Raw genomic sequence first — 19,332 nt, 5'->3', positions numbered from 1 at the left:
CCCAAGCCCCGGCCGCCCCTTACCACCTCTCCTCAACAGGATAGTTCACATGATGCACCAGGGACAAGTTACACTAATCCTGATGGCACCAATGTGGGCTTGTCAACCGTGGTTCTTGCATCTCATGAAAATGTCCCTTTGCCCTTCAGTGAAACTGCCTTGCTCCTACAACATGCTGACTTGGGATCGGGGGACACCACTGCACCCATACCCTCAAACCCTCAGCTTAGCAGCTTGGCTCCTGAGTCATAGAGTTCAGGCATCTTTAACTGCCTCAATGATGTATGGTCTTTCTTAAAGGGACATGTAATCCAAATACCAGACTGTTATTCCAGCAAATGGAGCCGCTTTGTCATTTGGTGTGGTAGTCATAACATCAACCCTATTGATTGTTCACCCACACATAGTCGGAACACATTTTTAACTCACTAAAAGTCCACCTTGCTGCCCTTTCTGCTTACACCACCTCTCAAAGCAAGGTTTCCTGGTGGAAGTCCCTGTAATCTAGGCTTTCATGGAAGGGGACTTCAGAAGCATCTTATCCAACTCCAGGATGGGACTTGAATGTTGTCCTTACTTAACCTATGGCCCCTCCTTTTGAACCAATGCACAAAGCTAGTCTTAAGGTTCTCACCTAGAAGACTTTTTTGGTGGCTATAACTTCATCAGGAGGGTGAGTGAACTGCAGGCACTCTCAGTTTAGGCATATTTATTATAATGTTATTGTTTTTAACATTGCCTAGTGTGCAACTTCTACCTGACTTGCCCTTCAACCAAGCTAAACTAAACCCTTGTATCCATTTCTATCCCTAGGTAGCGCTGATGGTCCGCTAATCTAGGGTGAGGGGATGGTGTAAGACTTGCCCGATCTCTCTTCTTTATTGGTCAAATTTTACAATCTAATACATTTACTTAAAAGGCACATGTCATAAAGAACCAAGATCATGTGTCGGCTGCTGTCACAAATGAAAAAACTTACATTTTTATTCTCTTTCTATGTTCAGATTCTAAAAGGTATAAATGTTTACCAGTTTGTATATGTCCTACCGTAACAACATAGGAAACACACAAGACCGAGGTTACTTGATATTGTTGTACCCCAGACACTATACTAGTCTAGTTTGCGTCAGGCTCTATTAAGTGTTTTTTTTGGCAACTATTTCCCTCCTTCCTTCAATTACTGAAAGGGTAATAAAACGACATTTAACCAATCCTATGGTCGATTCCTTTTTCAAAGTCTGGTCAGTTGACACAGATAAAGGGACTACATTCTGGGGAGAACCAGTGTGGCTCCTGTGCCATTTGGGCATACGGCTGCATTCCTTTTTAGGATTGGACTGCTGAAGTTGGGAGAGTTCACTTGTGAGCTGGTTCCAAGTGTACTGCATTAATATATTTCTCCAGCATGGGGTATGGCATGAATTCACACGCTCATGAATATTCCCTGTCGTCAGGCTGGGATCTCGGTATAAGAAACTGTTTCACTTTTGTTTATAAATAGTCTTTATCTTATAAACCAATCGCTGAGCTCTGGGTCATACTGCCCCAGATAATGACTTCCCTCTCCCTAGTCCCCTCCTCTGGCAGCCATTCTGCACCTTCCAAATGTTGGGAGTCTTTCTGTGTTTTTTTTGCGCTTTTTTTGTTCGGAAAGCCTTAATTTGTTCAATTTGAGCCTGTGTGCTCCATCTACTCATCCGATTAATGGGGACCCATTTTTTGGCATCTTTCATCGCCCCTCAAGGTCAACATCGTCGAGTGTTTCTTCATGGAAGCTTCCAGAAGACCATCGGGCCTACACCGCACCGGACCAAGTTGGAGAAGGACGGCGCTTCCCTCTTCAAGCTCTGTGCCAGCTGCGGTTTGCGGAATATGTTAACGGATGACAAGCATTCCCAGTGCCTGTATTGCCTGCACCTGAAGCACAACGAAGAAATTGTGAGATCCATGGCTTAAGTCTACTGCTACGAGTCATCAGTCAACTCAGATGGTACCGGTGCAGGATGATCCTCGTTGCAGCAGCGTGGCCGAGGCAGATCTGGTACCCGGACCGTCTCAGCATGTCGGCGTCCCCTCCAGTCAAGGTGCCAGTGGTCGCCGATCTCCTCGCCAGGGTTAAGACATCTGTGAGAATGATGTCACAGGTTCAATAAAGCATTGACAGCTGAATTGTACTTAGAGGTATTCAAAGAATCACAGTACCAAAATAGGGGTTCTAAAATTAGACATCATAATTTCACATATTTATGGATGCTAATATGATACTCGGTGTCAGCCAGTTGGTTTAGTAAACAATTGTATGTTTTGTATTTTAATGGGGGTTACATTTGTGTATGGAAGCATATCGAATTGTGTGATTATTTTTCTTTTTATGTTTTGCAGTGGTTTTCAATATATTGTATGTTTTCACAGTATTCAGTTGGGTTAACACACAATTCTCTTAGGTGTTTGTTTTCCTTTTCCTTTTCAAATATTGATGTTAGTTTTTCGATGGTAATTTAAACTGTTTTTTCATTTTATCAGAAAATTGAAGAAATTTTAACAAGAATTGTTGTAATAAAACACATATATATTTTTTCTAAAAAACAATTGAGTGTTATCTGTTGCAGATGAGGAGGGCAGCTTAAAAAAGGTTTCTTGAGCATTAAAGCTCTGATCCTTTAGGGAGTCAGTCCGAGATGTGTTAGGATTTTTTTGTAAATGATACGTCTTGTTTGGGGCGTAATCCTAACCTCTAATTAAAAAAAAAAAAAAAAAACAGTCCTCTTTAAGTTGGATAGCGCAAGTCTGCACCACGACCCAGGGTCGCTGAACCTGAAGACCTGGCTCCTGCAGCGCTAGTGTTCGGTGGTTATGAGCTGCCGGCGGACTGCAGGGAGGTCCTTGCCAGGGCATTGTCACCTTTGAAGGGCTACGGGCATAAATGGATGCGTTTTTCAGCTTGGTGCCGGTTGCCGAAGATTAACCCTCTGAGGGTCACGGCACCCCAAGTCCTTCCATACTTGTTGTCGTTGGCGAAGTCAGGGCTGGTCCATGCCTCCATCAAGGTGCACCTGGCGGCTATCTCCCGCTGGACCCCTTCTCCTGGACAATCTTCCTTTTGGTTGCACTGTCTCGTCAAAGAGTTCATCAAGGGACTTTTCTGTTCGTTCCGGCCTGTAAGTCTCAATTTGTATGCAGTACCCTCTTGGACCACTACACACAACTGACTACAGGTATAGGAACCCCAAACTTTGGTATAAGCTTGTACTACACAGTTTTGGTAGCGTGTTGAGCACCAGGCTTATCTCAAGAGGGGTCAATGTGAGCTGTAGTGGAGTTAGAGATTCACAGTTACAGGTATTCAAATAAACTCTAACACTCGAGGTTTCTTGCATAGCCAATTATTAATTTATCAGTCAGTTAGATAAGCCTTCTTCAGAAGAGAGCACTATAATAGTAACACACAAATACACTTCAATACTGTACCCTCTTAGTTTCTAAATCAGTAAAGACCCTTTTGGGATGGCCCACACACACAACCTACACCCACAGGTGACTTCAATAATTATGGTTCTGGGGACATTGATATCTTACTTTTGGCATTTAGGATACTCTTAGAAGTTGGTCAAAGGAAAAGGTTATTAAAACAAGAGACCACAAATATTCTTAAGCAGGCAAATACTTTTGGATCCTCCAAGAAGAGTCATACAATTCAATAGGCTAAGCCAAAGTCAATGGGCAAAAGTCTTGGATAGAATGAAGCACTTATGGTGAGTAAATGGAAAAGTCTTTGCACAAGTTCTTAGGAGTCTTTGATGAAAAGAAGAATCGGATGTAGGGCCACAAGCTGATTAGACTTGTGAGTTGTAGAAGTTGCAAGCACTCTACAGGTAAGTTCACTTAGACTTTTTACAGTACCTTAGAAATGAAGAAAATATGTAGATGATGACTTCTGTGCCTGTACAGTTCTGCCGATCGCACTGTTCCTGGGCCTCAGTCATGGGGACAAGAGGGAGGACATTGGGGGACTCTTGCAATGCACTGGGATGGTCAAAACTCGCAACTGGCAAACTTCACTTTCAGTGACTGATTAGTATTTCAGCTCCTCTCGTCTACCGCAAATAGCAACACTGTGGGTCCTGGCAGTGGAGATGGACTTTCCTTGCTTCTGGGGTCCCGCACTTGGCTTAGGGGGCTCAGGCTCGGTCAGTCCTGCTTCCTGGGAGTCCTGAGGATCTTCCGGAAGCTCTAGGCCAGGTTAAAAGCAGCGCACACAATCTGGTGTTCCTCTCTCTGGCTATATGGCTTCCAGCAGCAACACTGTGAAAATTCAACCACCTCTGAGATGGATGTCCAGGTGGCTTACTTTGGAGTTGGAGAAGTCGTCCGTGCAGGGGCTTCTCTGTCGATGCAAACTTGGCGGCAAACCAACAGTCTAGGAGTTGCAGCAGGCGTCCTTCAGGTTCTTCTTCGGTTCCTTCGTCCAGTGGTCGACTCTGCCTTCCAAGCCAAATTACTCGCCTTTTATTCAGTTTTCTCCCATTCATTCCAGTTTAGCTGTCAGTCACCCAGCAGGGTGGCTGTCCTTGCCGGACAGTCAGCCGGCCAATCACTACAGAGTGCATTTGGGCCTCCTAGGAGACTAAGCACAGTCTCGGGCACCTCCCTCACTTCCTGCCTACCCAGACACTGGAGCCAGAGGCGGGCTTCACTGGTGAATCCCGCCAAAGGCAAAATGAACAAAGAGACCAAACCTGGTTTGCCACGCAGAGTAAATCTCAAGAAGGACCTTTCCACAAAGAAATGGCGTAAAAAGACGACCGGGGGCCATTTTGTCAAAGATGGCTCCTGCGGGTGCTTTACTGTAGCTGCAAACGCAGCCCGCAGTAAAGGCACACCATGCTAGTTCAAACGAAACCACTGGCACCAGCCATTCAGTGAGAAAAGGGTAACATAAAAATGTTGCAGGAGAAGCTAGACAAAGGGGATACTAGGTATTGTAAAATAGTGTGTGCTGGGTCTCGCAAGTTACAATGGGGTAAGTAAAGTCAATTTCACTTTACTGCTCTTGGAAACAGTAGTTTAACCAACAGAAGGTATTTAAACCTTGGAGAAATCTGGAAGACTTACCTGTGCCACTGCACTGAAGGTGCTGTGTGACAATGTAAAAGATGCCTATGGAGTTTCAGACTCCACAACCAAAAAGGAACGGTGTACAAAATCACAGTAAAATATGAGTGGGGAAAAAGGGTCACTCTCTCTCCTGGTTAAAAAAATCAAGTCCTCAAAATCCAGCAAAGTTGCTGGGGGTCTCTAAGGTGGGGGGAATTGGCACATTTCTGAGAATTCTCCCTAATACCGCTGGTGAAGGCTTCAGGCCCGGCGTGGGAACTCAACGTGGTACTGACCAGGCTCATTGGGCCTCGTTCGAGCCTATGCATCCAGCTCTCCTCGTTTCTGTCTTGGAAGATGGCTTTCCTCGTGACCATCACCTCTGCCAGAAGAGTAGGTGAGATCCATGCCCTGTCCTGCAAGCTGCATTATTTGACTTTCCACGAGACTAGGGTGGTGCTGCGGACGCACCCCTCCTTCATGCCCAAAGGTGCGTCGAAATGTCATCTTAACGAACCCTTGGTATTACCTGTGTTTTTTCCATCGCCCTCATCGCCGGCTGAAAGGACTTTGCACTCGGTGGATGTGGCTCGAGCGCTGACGTTTTATGTGGCCCGCACAAAGAGGTTCTGGAAAGCTTCTCAGCATTTTGTGAACTTAAGCCCTGTGAACCATGGGAAGGCCCTATCCAAGGCTTCTATTTCCAGGTGGCTCTCCGGCTGTATCACTCATTGTCACTGGTTGGCAAACCGACCGTTGCCTGGCCGAGAGCCCATTTCACCAGAGCGATCGCTCCAACGACTGTGTTCCTGTCTGGTGTGGCCCTGCTGGACATTTCGAGGGCTGCTACGTGGAGGTCGATGCACACCTTCGCGAGATTCTACTGCGTCGACAGGGATTCCAGGGAGGAGTCCAGGGTAGAACAAGCAGTGCTGCGCAACCCGTTCGGCTGAAGGTGAGCCTTGTGAGGAGGGAAGAGTGATTGCTTCTGTTGAGCCTTGCCACCTCCCGTGGTTGTGTTATTTACTGCTGTGTATGCTTTATTCATGAGCATGTGAATTCCATGCCAGACCCCATGCTGGAGAAGGAACAAGTTACTTAACTGTAACTGTTGTTCTCCATCATGGGTCTGGCATGGATTCACATGCGAAAAACTCCCACCTTCCGCTCTGCGGCTCTTCTCTTGGTTCTACTGCCACTTTAAGTGCTACCAAAATCTGAAGATGGCTGCCAGAGAAGGGGCTTAGGAAGAGGGTAGTCATTGGCTTGGGCAGTATGACCCAGAGCTCAGTGATTGGTTTATAGGAGAAAGACAGTTTATAAACAAAAGTGAAACTGTTTCTTCTTTTACCTAGGATTCCCAGCCGGACGACTGTGAATATTCATGAGCGTCTGAATCCATGCCAGACCCATGCTGGAGAACAATTACAGGTAAGTAACTTGTTCCTTACCTCCTGTGTTGTTTAAGTAATTGTAATGCATTTTAAGAACCTTTGGTGAATGTATACATGTTTGAGTAATGTGAGATAATATCACCTAACAGAGACGAGAGTGGGCACCACTGATTAGGAGTCTTTTCCAATCTTACAATCAATGTGGAAGTAGAAGTATGCAAATTATAGTCCAGAAGGAGCTGGCTGTGACAAGTCTGGAGACACCCTGACTTAAAAATACAACAAAAGCTAGAGACCGAGTAGGAATACCAGGTCACACACCCGCTCTCAATGGGGCCCAGACAAGGCTGGTATTCTTTCAAGGTTCGAAAATGTAGTTCTTTTTCAGGTATCAAAAGTACAAGGTGAAAAATTAAAAATAAAAAGGAAGTCGGTTGATTTTTAAATACTAATTTATCCGAAGAAAAACAAAGCGTCACTAATATCTTCTTAGTGAGGGAGCAGTTTCCTCAACTCATATCTAATACAGACTAAAGCCAATGCATTTCGGAAATAATTCCTTCAATTGCACATAAACATCTTAATGCACCAATATCAGCATAACAATTGCACAGATTTGTGTAAAAAATAACTGTCAACATACCAGTCAGTTTCCAAAAGGATTTAACGAGAAATAAAATAGAAAGAAACAATAAGTAAATTGTATTGTAGATGACAAAAACGGAAAGATATGTGAGAAACTGTGGTTACCTTGCTAGCGTTGCACAGATGAGAACGTTCGTTGTCATTGCCCACAGCAGCATGGGTCGCAACGATGAGCCGTGAATACAGCGGCTATGTTGTTAAACACAATCGTATTTGTGAATGGAATCTAATGGAGGGAAAGGTCCAGTGTGAGTGAGACGGCGTAACAGAAAGGGATTTCCAAAACGGTAGTTTGCAAATATTGCGATCGCGTCTCGTAACTCCTAAGTACACGGAGCGTGTGAGAGCTCCTACGTGCAGTTGCCGGGCTGAATCTCAGACTGCCGTGTTAGGCGGTTGTCAGGACTACAGCTCTTTTATATTGCACGTGACCAACTCGCGTCATTGAGTGACCGATGGTCACGCAACGGGGTGTAAGGCAGGTGCAAGCCTGCATAGTTAAGAGAAGTGCATACCAGTATAATGTTCTGTATGAGAAATGTATTTAGCCCAAACTAAAGAAAATCACTGTAAATAATACATGGAAATGGAAAAAATACTCGGGTGTTAAAGGGACTACAATGGGGTCAGTTTTGAACAGAAAGAAAAACAAGACATATCAAGTTACATAAAAGGCAAAAAACAATTAGTGTAGCACAAAACATGTAGATTAACCTGAAACTCGTTTGTGGCACTCCTCTTTATGGATTATTTGGCTCTAGCTAGTGCATTAATTCGTATTAGAAAAGAAGATAGTACATGTAATCACATAAAATCAGCAATGGTTGAAGTATGACGCAACCTCGTCGAGGGTGCTGTCGCCCATTACAGGCAGCATCTTGGGTCCCAGACCAGGGTCCGGGACTTGCAGTGAGGTTGTTGTCGAGGTAACACAGGATCCAAGGTGGTACAGGATATGGAAAACATGTTGGTCAATTGCAATGGAAACAGAACAGAGTCAACAACAAACTTCACGCTTGAAGTGCATTTACAGGACAATGGGATGAACAAAGATGTTTCAAATCAGACTCAAATGTAACAGTGGTAATTAATCTCTTCATTCAAACCATTCGGGACCAGACTACCAAGTTTATCGATCCAAAATGTTTCCCTTCAGTTTAGGCGCAAGCCTAGATCTTCGTGAGGGTTATTTCTGGTTAAGACCTCCAACACCAGAAACTTAATCTGTAAAAGGTTGTGGTTATTTGAGGCCCAATGTCAGGCCATGGCTGAGTTCGGGTTAGAGTTCCGGATGCAGGACCGATGCTCATTCCACCATATCTTAGCAGCTCTGGTGGATTGGCCCACGTAGTATTTTCCGCAGGGGCATTTAATGCCATATATGATGTTGGTGTTGTCGCAGGTACCAAATGTCTCAAGAAAAATCTTCTTGCCTGTTCGTGGATGGAAAATAACATTGCCTTTTACTACGGAGTTGCAATTGATGCAATGTAAGCAGGGGAATGTGCCAGTACGGTGTGTGATCAATTTTTGGGGGGTAATCTTGTCTGTACTAGTTCATCCCTGAGGTTCTTACTTCTCTGGAAAGCAAACACCGGTGGTTCGTTGAACAGATCTTGTACTCTCGTGTCATTTTTGAAAATACTACAATGTTTTCTGATAGTTTTCTTGATTTTGTTGCTTTGGATAGAGAATTTCGACACATATATAGGTGATTTCAACTCTGACTGGTTTCTTTGAAGCGGATAGTAAAGTATCCCGATCTAGGCTGTTGACTCTTTGAACTGCCGAGTCCAATTCTTCTTGGTGGTAGCCTCGTTGAAGGAATTTTTCTTTCATTACAAGTTGTTGTGCAATGCAGTCTTCAGGATCACTAACGATCCTCTTTACCCGTAGAAGTTGGCTAAACGGAAGATTCCTGAGTAAACTCGGTTGATGGAAGCTCAGGCGGTGCAACAGGTTGTTGCGATCGGCAGGTTTCCGGAATAGGGTGGTACTGTAGCCGTTGTCTTCCATTACTATCTGTACATCGAGAAAAGTGATCTTGTCACGTGATAACTCTCTGGTAAACTGCACTTGTGGGTCAATGCTGTTGATGTACTCGAAAAAGTCATCAAATTGTTGCTCTGTGCCCGTCCAAACACCGAAAATATCGTCTATATATCGAGTCCACATGTGGATGTCTTTCTTCCATTCTTGTTTGGTCAATATATAGTCCATCTCGAATTTGAACATAAAACAATTGGCATATGTAGGTGCCATGTGTTGAGTGTCCTGACCCACGTTTGGACTATTATGCTGCAACATTTGGTGCTGTGGGCTTAGAAAATCCAAGGCGGAAAAGCCCACATTGCGCCAGGATCCAGGAAAACCGCACAGTTTTTGCGCACACCAAAATGGTCGCCTGACCTACCACCCACCAGTGCGAGCGTGATGGGCCAGGAGTGCCATGGGTGAAATGTGTGCCAAAGGAAAAACAGCAGTGCCGGTGGCTCAAAAAGCGCTTTGAAATCACCTTTGTTTCTCTGAAATGCAAGCTAAAAATGCCTATTTTAAACATTGCAAGATATTCAAAAATCTCAATGACCATCAGCAGACATTTGGCAGAAGGTAGACTTGTGTGCATACAAAATCTGGAAAGAGAAAGAGCCCAAAATAATGTTCATAATGAAACTGGCTGAGCTGTGGATGTCAGCAGCTGAAGTGAAATTGGACTTAAAGCCACTAAAATCGAAATGTTTAAAATAAATGAGTGACCTACTGTTGAGTGTCACATAGTTTGCAACTGTTAAATGTCATAGTTTTGAACTTAGAATCAGCATTCTAGCTGCATGTGTAAAAATTGTAAGTTTGATTTGGATGAAGAAAAACTGGGAACAAAAGTGACATTTAGCTGAAGCCTGGCTTAAAGAGATTGAATTCTGCCTGGCAACTACCCCCGACAGGAGTTGAAACTTGCTCAGCCACTCTTCCCAAGCCTGGCCTGCATTCTCCTGCCCTCACCAAAGGGAGATGACACCTCTCTGATTGGATTAGGGGAGGAGCAGCTGAGGACTGCAGGAAACAGAACAATGAGCCTTCCTGGGCTCAGGCAAATGTTAAATTAGGGGGGGTCGTAAATGGCTCCTCTTGAGAGAAACTGGGAGGAGCAGTGCCTCTGTGAGCAACTTGAGTTGGAGGAAGTGGACAAACCAGAAATTCCACCATGTGCTTTGGAAACCACACCCCTCTGGGCCAGAGCATAATTTTAAAAAGATGGATAATTCATAGTACGGACTTGTCAAAATTATATAATTAATATCATTATTCTTGTGATTTTTCTGTGCACATTTTAAGAGGTGTTTAGAACTCTGTACCAGGTTCTGAGGCAAAACCCCATGAATTATGGAGATTGCAGACACGGGGTTCACGCTAGAAAAATGAAAATTTACTGGATATGTGTAGAAAGGCGGTGTACATCTGTGTCATTTTTGGTAAAAATCCAATATTGGTAAACCAACCAAAAGCGCAAAATGTTGTCATTTCTTAATCCAAGCTCTTAGAAACATCAGAGTTGGAACAGAAACTACCTTATGTGGTATGATGTGTATATGTAATGTCAACCACTTGTGTATCTGGGAAATGTGTTTAGTTATGAAAATGATTTTCTAAGGTAAAAGCAAAGGGGAGTGTTCTTTCTGTATGCCATAAAGATGACACCTGATGACTCACGGCTCCCTTCTCAAATCAGGTCAAAGAGAAATCCTTGACCTATCAAATCGTGAGTGGGGTGGGCAAATAAAGTTAGCATCCACACCCATTTTCAAAAGGCATAAAAAGAGCCACTGGAAGCCAGACAGGGACATTCATTTTCCAACATTCAACTGAATTCCTGCGCAGCACGCTGACAGAGAAATCCAGAACAGAACCAGTACCCAGGAAGCAGTGCTGTATCCAGAGAGACCAGACCAGATCGCTGTGAGCAGAACCAGAGATCCAGACCAGCAGAGCTGACCCAGATAGCTGTGACTTCAGAACCAACCGCCTGGAGTCCAGTCCCAACCTGACCAGACCCTGACGGCCTATTTCAAATTCATAGTGTGAGTACTTAGCCAGAACTGTGCAAACCCAATCTCTTACCTTAAAATAATGTGATTCAAAACATTTGAACCTGTCCAGAACTGCATCATAGGAATTGTGTTCATTCTCTGATTTTAAACCTGTAAAAGTGTCATTTTGCCATTTTGAATCATAATTTCATTTCTGAAAATCTACCTTCACGAAATTGTCCGTATCTCTTGAACCGTTTGTGCTAGAAGCGAGATTTAACTTTCATTTTAAAGCTAAGATTCTAGGCTTTCCAACGAACCCAGAACCGACTTTTCATTATACTTTTTCCGTAATCGCGCTCGACGCACTTGGAAAAAGTACCGCGATTTGGCTCAAATTTCTTCATTTGTCAAAATAGCAGCTGCTTGCTTTCCTTTGCTGAAATTCGTTTGCAGCCTGACAATCATTCATAGAGCATTGCTAAAGTGATCCTGAACTAATTTAAAGTAGCTATCACCCACCCTGAATCTCTTATAGGGAATTAAAAACCATTTTAAGCATATTTTACTTCATCGCCACCACATTTAAAAGGATTTTGCCTGTGTTTTAAAATCATCCCTGTGATCTAAGCTTGCTAGGGGGGAACTGAACTACATTTGATTGTATTCCTGATAACTGTGTGCTCTCTCTTCCATCTTCTATTGCATAGGGAGGAGTGAATTACCACCAGGGGAAAAGTGCACATATTATCTCTTGTGAAACCCTACCAGTCATTTCTGTACTGCATTCTTTCCATCATTGTTTTTCCTTGAAACCATAAAAACATTCTCAGTTACCTTTTCCTCCCTATACTAACTCTTAAGTAATTAAATCAGTGTGCTAGTGTAACATCACCCAGTGTTGATCACTGTCATATTCTTAAGTGTGATATCAAATATTAATTTATTATAAAAGTGTAATATATATTGTTTAATTTTTCCAGTAAATCTTTTAAATTGCAAAACAAACCTACTTATTGGCTCAGTGAGGTCAGGGGGATTCAAAGAGAGGGGCGTTATATAAGGGTTTATCATCCAGAGTATAACTTGTCATAAAAATATATAAATAAGGGCTTCCCTTGGGCGTCCCTGACGAGGCACTGACTTAGTGGGATTGAAGTCATTTAACACATGGTGGCGCCCATAGAGGTACCTGAGGTTTGTAAGTAGAACTGGTAGCAATTTTGGAAATAAGAGTTTTCAGAAATAAACTGTAACAGAGTCAGAATGAATTCTTTTTGGGCACGCACATCTGGTGATTGGAGTAACAACCATTCAACAGCTTCAATTCCAAGGTCGTGTGGTATGGAGGTGTATAGACTCTTAACATCTATGGTAAACGTCAGTTGGTTTTGTTGCGGAGTGGTAGACTTAAGTTTCTGAAGAAAATGAGGTGTGTCTCTGTAAGTTGGAGTTTTCTGTATAAGTGGTTGAAGAAAGAAATCGATGTAAATGCTCAATGGCTGGTTAATACTGTCCATCCCTGCGACTGAGTCTGCCATGGGGTTTTGTGGAATCCTTGTGGATCTTAGGAAGTGTATAGAAATTAGGAATTCTTGGGTGATCATTTAACAGAAATTTACGTGTGTTCATTTATCCATTCAAGTTCTAACGCCTTATCAAGCAAGATGACCAAGTTGTTTTTGATGGAGATGGTTGGATCCTGGTCTAATATGGCATATGTGGTATTATCTTGAAGTTGTCTCAGACATTCTGAATCGTAGTCCACAGTATTGAGAATCACAAGGGCACCACCTTTATCAGCAGGTCGAATTGTTATTTCCGTATCACTATACAGGTCTTTAATAAGCCTAATTTCATGCGGTTTAAGGTTCTTGTGAGGTGGAGTTCTGTAACTGATCCGTTCCAGATCGCGGGTGACCAATCTCTGAAAGATGTCGATAGAGTGTACGTTGATGGGTGGTACAAATCCGCTCTTGGCCCTAAATTCCTGGAAATCAGACATTTGAGTTGGTTTATCAAAGGTTTCCAGTTCCTCAAAAAACACTTTCAATTTCAACTTTCTTACGAACTTATATAGTTCAATCTTGCTGTTGAATAGTGTGGTACCATAAGTCAGAACAAAACTTAGTCCTTTTTGCAATGTATCTTCTTCAAGCTTGTTAAGGATTCTGTCTGAAATGTTAATGACTAGATTTTCCTTAGTTGTAGACGTGTCTGTGGTTTGGGTCTTGGGTTTCCTCCTCCCCCTCCGGGTTCTTTTGGCCGGGTGCCTAAAAAAGCTGAGGTGGATGGTGCTTGTGCTAAAGGACTAGCTGTATGATCTGAATTATTAATTGCTTGTTCCGTAGGTGTCTCTGAATCCCTCGGTGCTTCTGAATCTGAGCTGGAAGTGTTTTCAGACGGATACTTATGGAGCTTTTTAGGTGCTATCGGGCCATATCTCTCCATGCATGTATATACTTCATCATTGATGTAATCGTACGTGTCTCGCTTAAATTTCTTGACTTTCTTTTGTTCCAGTTCAGTTTTGTACTCTTCAAGTTTAGTATTTATAGCAGAGAGAATCAGGTCGTATTCTTCTTTTCCCAATGATTCCACAAGTTCCTTATCAATCTCCTGGATTTCTGTACTGAGGGTGACTCAATTTTTAGCGATATCACCTGCCAGTTTAATTTTCTGATGTGCAAATTCCTAGTATAACTATTTGTATACATTCCTGTCTAAACTGAAATAGTGTGCTGCACTGTGTGGACTCATTGTGTACCCCTGACTATACTCTCACTCTCCTGAGAATGGACTTGACTGCTGTCCATGTTTACCTTGATTAGGTTTTGGCTAACCTCTCTGAGTTCCCTCTTTACTATAACCAGGGTGGCCTCCTAAAATCGTTGCACAAGGCTGGATTCTAGAAATCCATCTAATCAGTTATCAATAGGGAAGAGCCCAATAGCTGGACTACATCAGATCTTGCTTTGGGTCTGTTCAGCCTCTGATGTGGGAAATTGTGATAGGACTAAAGAGGAGGGCATAGTCATGACTTGTTTTGATGATGTGCTTAAGACTAGGTCTGTTACGGCCATAATAAAAGAACAAGGGCCTGTGGTGTTTTCTGGGTATGATGTATAAACCATCTGGACAGTTCACTAGATACTCTGCTGTTATACCTCTCTGATTGGGAAAAGTCAGGCTAGAAATTGGAATCGGGCAGGACTTCACCTTCATCCCTGAGCACCTCTCACACATTGCCATCTCCAGGAATCAAATTAAGGGGGTCGGGGGTACAGTAGGGGATACAGGCAAAAGTAGGGAGGTCACCTAAAATTGGACGATGTGGATGTTTTTCCCAAACCGACATGGGCGAAGTAGCCCAAAGTGGACTTGGTGAGGCATAAAAGTAGCATTTCTACAGCACAATGTTTGGGGAAAGTTGGATAAAAAGGCATTTACAAGCAATTTTGTAGGAAAAATTCAATATGATGCCAGAGCGTCAACTCTTGGAGCATGTCAATTATGCATTGGTCAGTACAAATGACACCAGTTTTAATATTGTGCCAGGTTATCATGCATTGCACAGGATTGGGTTGGAAGATGCCATAATATAACATTTGTTGCAAGGGGTTATCAAAATGCCATGTTACTTTAAAAGTATATCTTGGTATTGCTTAAATGTTGCAGGGTGCTGACGATTCAGGTGGAAGTGTGCTGCTCTATTACAGGGAGTTGCTAATAAAAGTGCCAACCTACCTGGGGTACTGTTTAAATACTGTGAAGGCATCATGAAGGACACCGACAAACGATTCAAATCTCAAAATAAACACTTTTATTAACTTAAATGTCCGGATGCAAAAATGGCAATGGTGGCAAGCATGAGAATGTTTGTCTTATATTAGACACCACCACAATTTCACTTATAGAATTGTCCTTCATTCAATCTGCGGGCAAAGCACTAGGGCTATTTGAACATGGCATTTGCTGCACTTCGTTCTGCAGAGATAATTAACTCCTCAATATTCGTTTATTATTGTCCATGTCTGGAAGCATTGCCCAGCCCTAATTGAATGTCCTGATCAGGGCCAATGGTGTGATTTCGGGGGTGAGTTGCTTTGTTTGTACTTTAAAGCACTTGGCAATTTGTGTCGTGTGGATCGCTGGTTCTACCTGCGCGTGCCTGCCGATGAGCGTCCAAGCTCCAAAACACAGTAAATAAGACGGCGAGTGACAGTCTAGTGTGCTCACTGCTGGGTGGGGCTGGTGGGTCCAGTCCTCCTGTGTGCTGCAGTAAAGCAGCCTGTTGGTCAGGAGCCGCTGGGGCCGCTGTGGCCTGCAGAGCCGCGGCGCTGGCCTCCCACTAAGACTGACAAGGCAGGTCGGGGACCGGTGAGAGCGCACTGTTTTTAGTGCTGGGTGGGGACGGTGGTGGGGACGGTGGTGGGTCCTCCTCGTCGTCTGTGCAGTGCTGCTAGTAGGTCATGGGGTCCATCAATATCCTATTGTGGGGTGACATGGGAAAGGGGGAGGGGGTACAGAATGGAAGTGCACTGTCGTACATGCCAAAGACCCAGCACTCTCCGCACGCCCGTCATTAATCGCGGTGAAGGGGGGGGTCCCTGACAAATGCCTGTGTCAGTTGTGAGATTTTACCTTCACTCAGAAACAATACTATATCTCTGGTGTTCCTCAAAATACTTCATCAACGCGCCAGCGCATTGTGCTGATCTCAGATAGGAGGGTGCGCGTACAGCAAGATGGATGGTGCCAACCATCGCCAACCCTCGCCTCATCATTTGTAAAGGCACCTAGCGGCTTCCCATTAAAGGCCGAACCACACCATTGAGTGGGTCGGGCAATTATATCTATAGTCCTTGTTATCGTTATGCAGCAGCATAGAGTGTGCGCCCCTGAGCTTCAATACCAGTAATATAATTGACATTTCCCAGGCCTCCTCTGTAAGCCACAGCGTGGAGGGTGAACACAAGAGATTTACTTTTTTACTGCCACATGTTTGAAATGCCTTTTATCCCTGTACATGCCCTTACTACTTCAGTAGTAGAGTAGTAGAGGGCATTTTTCTCTAATGCAATTTGCAATGCCCCCTCTCAGTGTAGGACGCAGGTCGGGGTGAGTTTGCTGGGCAACTGACCTGAACGCACCCTGACCCGGTGTGAGAAGATGTGTTAAGTCGAGAGTGCATTTAAGTTACTTACTGCTGTGCAGTGGGTCAGATGTGAAAGTCCTGGGCTCAAATCACGGCATTCGTGCGTCCCTGGGCACATTGCCTCATCCGCTTTCACGTCGCTCGCTACAGAGTTTGGGCTTGAGAGAGGGGGACAGAGCACCTATTCCGGGACAGACAGGTCCGGCAAAACCGTAACGTCAGTCCTGGTTTTAGGTTTACATTCTGTGATTTGTAGTCCTGGGAGTGTGATATTGTATATATATAGTTGTTATAAATGAAGTGCAAGTGCTATATAATAACACATCATTATCGTTTGTCCTTAGATGTCTGCTTGCATTCACAGGGATTTGGTAATATGGGCCAATACGCACTGATATTAATGATACATATGGTGATCCATTCATGCATGAAATGTACATCAGTTTACAGGGTTATCGTGTCATATTGTTCATAGTGTTCTTGGAAACAATGCTATGGGATGCCACTCCCTGTGATGTCATGCGGGGTGTGGTCCGATGACATCACGTGTCATGCAGGGCGTGGCCAAATGACATCACTTCCTGTGATGTCCCTATTGGGGGCGTGGCATTGTGATGTCACTTCTTTGGTGAAATGACGTCCCTGGCGACGATGTTGAAAGGCAGGCACTGAAGAGACGTTACAAAAGACCACTCTACTTCCACTCAACGTGCATATTTTAAGAAGTCAACCTTCAATATGTGCAACTATCCCGGCTTTTCGTTGGTGGGTTTTTTGGTTTACCCAACGTTCCTGAATTTACAGTAACTGAAAAAGAAAAGCATGATAATTATTTAATGCCCCAATCATTTATCATGACCATGCTCGTTCACTTCAGATCTTTGTTTTAGTTTTCACTTGCCTTTTTTGTTGTTGTTCTGTAGGTGGTTGATTTGATCACAAAAGCCCTCAATAAAGTTGCGAAGCCTTTCCTCAGCAGTGTCAGTACAAGGGCAACGCCAGGGAATGTTATTGTGGAGAAATGTCTGGCTGCTGGTCTTATCGTTCTCATAGTCGGTGAAACGTATAAGCTTCCTGCCTCTAAAGAGCAGCTGACTAAGCTGTGCAGACTCCTATGCCTACAAGAGATGCCCAGGCATGAAGCACTTGCAGAATTGGAGTCCTTGAGGGACGTGTTTTCATTCTACCCCAAGTAAGTATTATGATCATTTTATTGCAGCGCATGACGAGATGCTGAATATGTTCCAATTATTGGTATCCAGACTAGATCTGTGTGATTCATTAGCATGTCAGCTGGACATTGAATTATGTAGTATGTTTCTGTCAAAGTTCTTCTTAAAAGTCCCGGTCCAGTTAGTCCTATGTTGTGAAATTAGTTTGTGTTGGATGTGGGCAAACGTGCACATAAACAAAATAGCCTTATAGTGGTGTTACTTAAAGGCATACTCCAGTAAAAAATTTTATTTCAAAAATAGATAGGCCACATTAAAATAAAAAAAATCGCATCCTCCGTTTTAAAACTTCCTATGTAAAATTTTGAGCTATTCAAGCTCAAAATTCGAAAAAGCAAGCACAGGGGAGCCGCCATTTTGTGAAATGGAGGCCCTCCTGTGCTGGCTTTTGCTTTTGCGGCACTAATGAAGGAAAAGCCAGCCAGCTGTAGTAACCAAAGTCTACCGCTGGGTGGCTTTCCCTTCATTAGTGCCGGGACTCGGAGGACGCGGACCGGAGACCAGAGCAGGAAAGCTGCAGCTGAATCTCGGTAAGTGCTATTTTTTTTACAAAAAATAAGCACTAGCTGCGTTTTTTTTTCTATGTTTTCCGGGCTGGAGGAGCCCAGAAAACTTAGAAATAAAACCGCAGCTTTAAAAACGTTGTATTTATGTTTGCGGTCGCTTTTGAAGCGACCGCAAACATAAATACAACATTATTGTGGTGGAAAACGCTGCGGTTTTTCGTTCCAAGTTTCTCAGGCTCCTCCGGCTCGGAGGAGCCTGAGAAACTTGGAAAGAAAAACCGCAGCGTTTTCCAACACAACCGCGTGTGTTTCTGCCTGCTGTGGCTGGGAGCACCGGAGACCCAAAGTGAAAGCCACAGCAGGCAGAAACACACGCGGTTATGTTTACATGCTGCGTAGTGATTCTACCTGCAGCTGATTTCCCATTTGGGGCTCTCTGGCTCCCCGTGGATTCAGGCAGACGCAACGCGGTTGTTTTCCGCCATGCCGCGTTGTCTGCCTGAATCTGCTTTTCCATTTGGGGCTCTCGGGCTCCCCGTGGGGACCTTTTTCACCAGAAAAACCTTCTTCCCCTTTAAATTTAGAGGCGCGCAGGGTTGCGGACTTGGGAGCATGCGCTGCGCTGACTCCGCCCTCCGGCGCCACACCTCAGTCCCCTTTTCTGTGTCGGCGGGAACAGGCCGAATTCACCAGCGCTCCTGGGTTTGGCTTCGTCTATGTAATTCAACGCGCGGATACTTCTTCTTTGTCTTTTTATCATTCAGGTACTCGGTCCTCAGGCGTCACATTCCTCCCTGGCGCATATCGACTTACATAGGGTTCAGCAGGTGTCCACCCTATGACAGGCTCTTCCCAACTTCAGACCCCCACGCCCTCTGCCTTCGTTGCCATGGCCCAGGCCACGATTGGCAAGCTTGTACTGCATGCAACGCCCTGTTATCTAGATCTCTGAAGAACATGCTAGCCAGGTGGTTACCAGCTCCTGCACCGAGGCCTCCACGGCTACCGGCCTACAGGTCGAGGGATCCTCAGATCCTCCTGGTGACAATGTTGAGGGACTGGAAAGTTTTGGTACCGGGTTGTCACTCAAGGGCTCAGCCTTTGTACCGGCAAGATGTCAGAGGGTCCACGCCCTAATACCGGCAATACATCTGAGGGGGTGCCTAAATGCGGCTCTATTGGCCCCGGGCCGAGGGCGTCCCGCCTACCAGGCCTCAGCCTGAAGAGCAGGGCATGCCTCATGATCCACATTCAAGAGTCCTGGAGGAGGCTGGG

The 19,332-nt window shown here is 44.4% G+C and overlaps 1 protein-coding gene across 3 annotated transcripts in view; it reads left to right on the top strand.

The window, feature by feature from the left end:
- RNF213 (ring finger protein 213) overlaps positions 1-19,332 on the top strand; it is a 3,248,263-nt gene that overhangs the window by 342,092 nt on the left and 2,886,839 nt on the right. For all 3 annotated transcript variants that reach the window (XM_069655189.1, XM_069655190.1, XM_069655188.1), the window contains exon 8: positions 17,243-17,511. In XM_069655189.1, the coding sequence (XP_069511290.1) occupies positions 17,243-17,511 (269 nt within the window). The remainder of the gene's footprint in view (positions 1-17,242; positions 17,512-19,332) is intronic.

The sequence above is a fragment of the Ambystoma mexicanum genome, chromosome 3q (genome assembly GCF_040938575.1).
Source record: "Ambystoma mexicanum isolate Mex_15411 chromosome 3q, UKY_AmexF1_1, whole genome shotgun sequence".
Classification (NCBI taxonomy): Eukaryota; Metazoa; Chordata; class Amphibia; order Caudata; family Ambystomatidae; genus Ambystoma; species Ambystoma mexicanum.
This window is presented reverse-complemented; position numbering and strand designations above follow the sequence as displayed.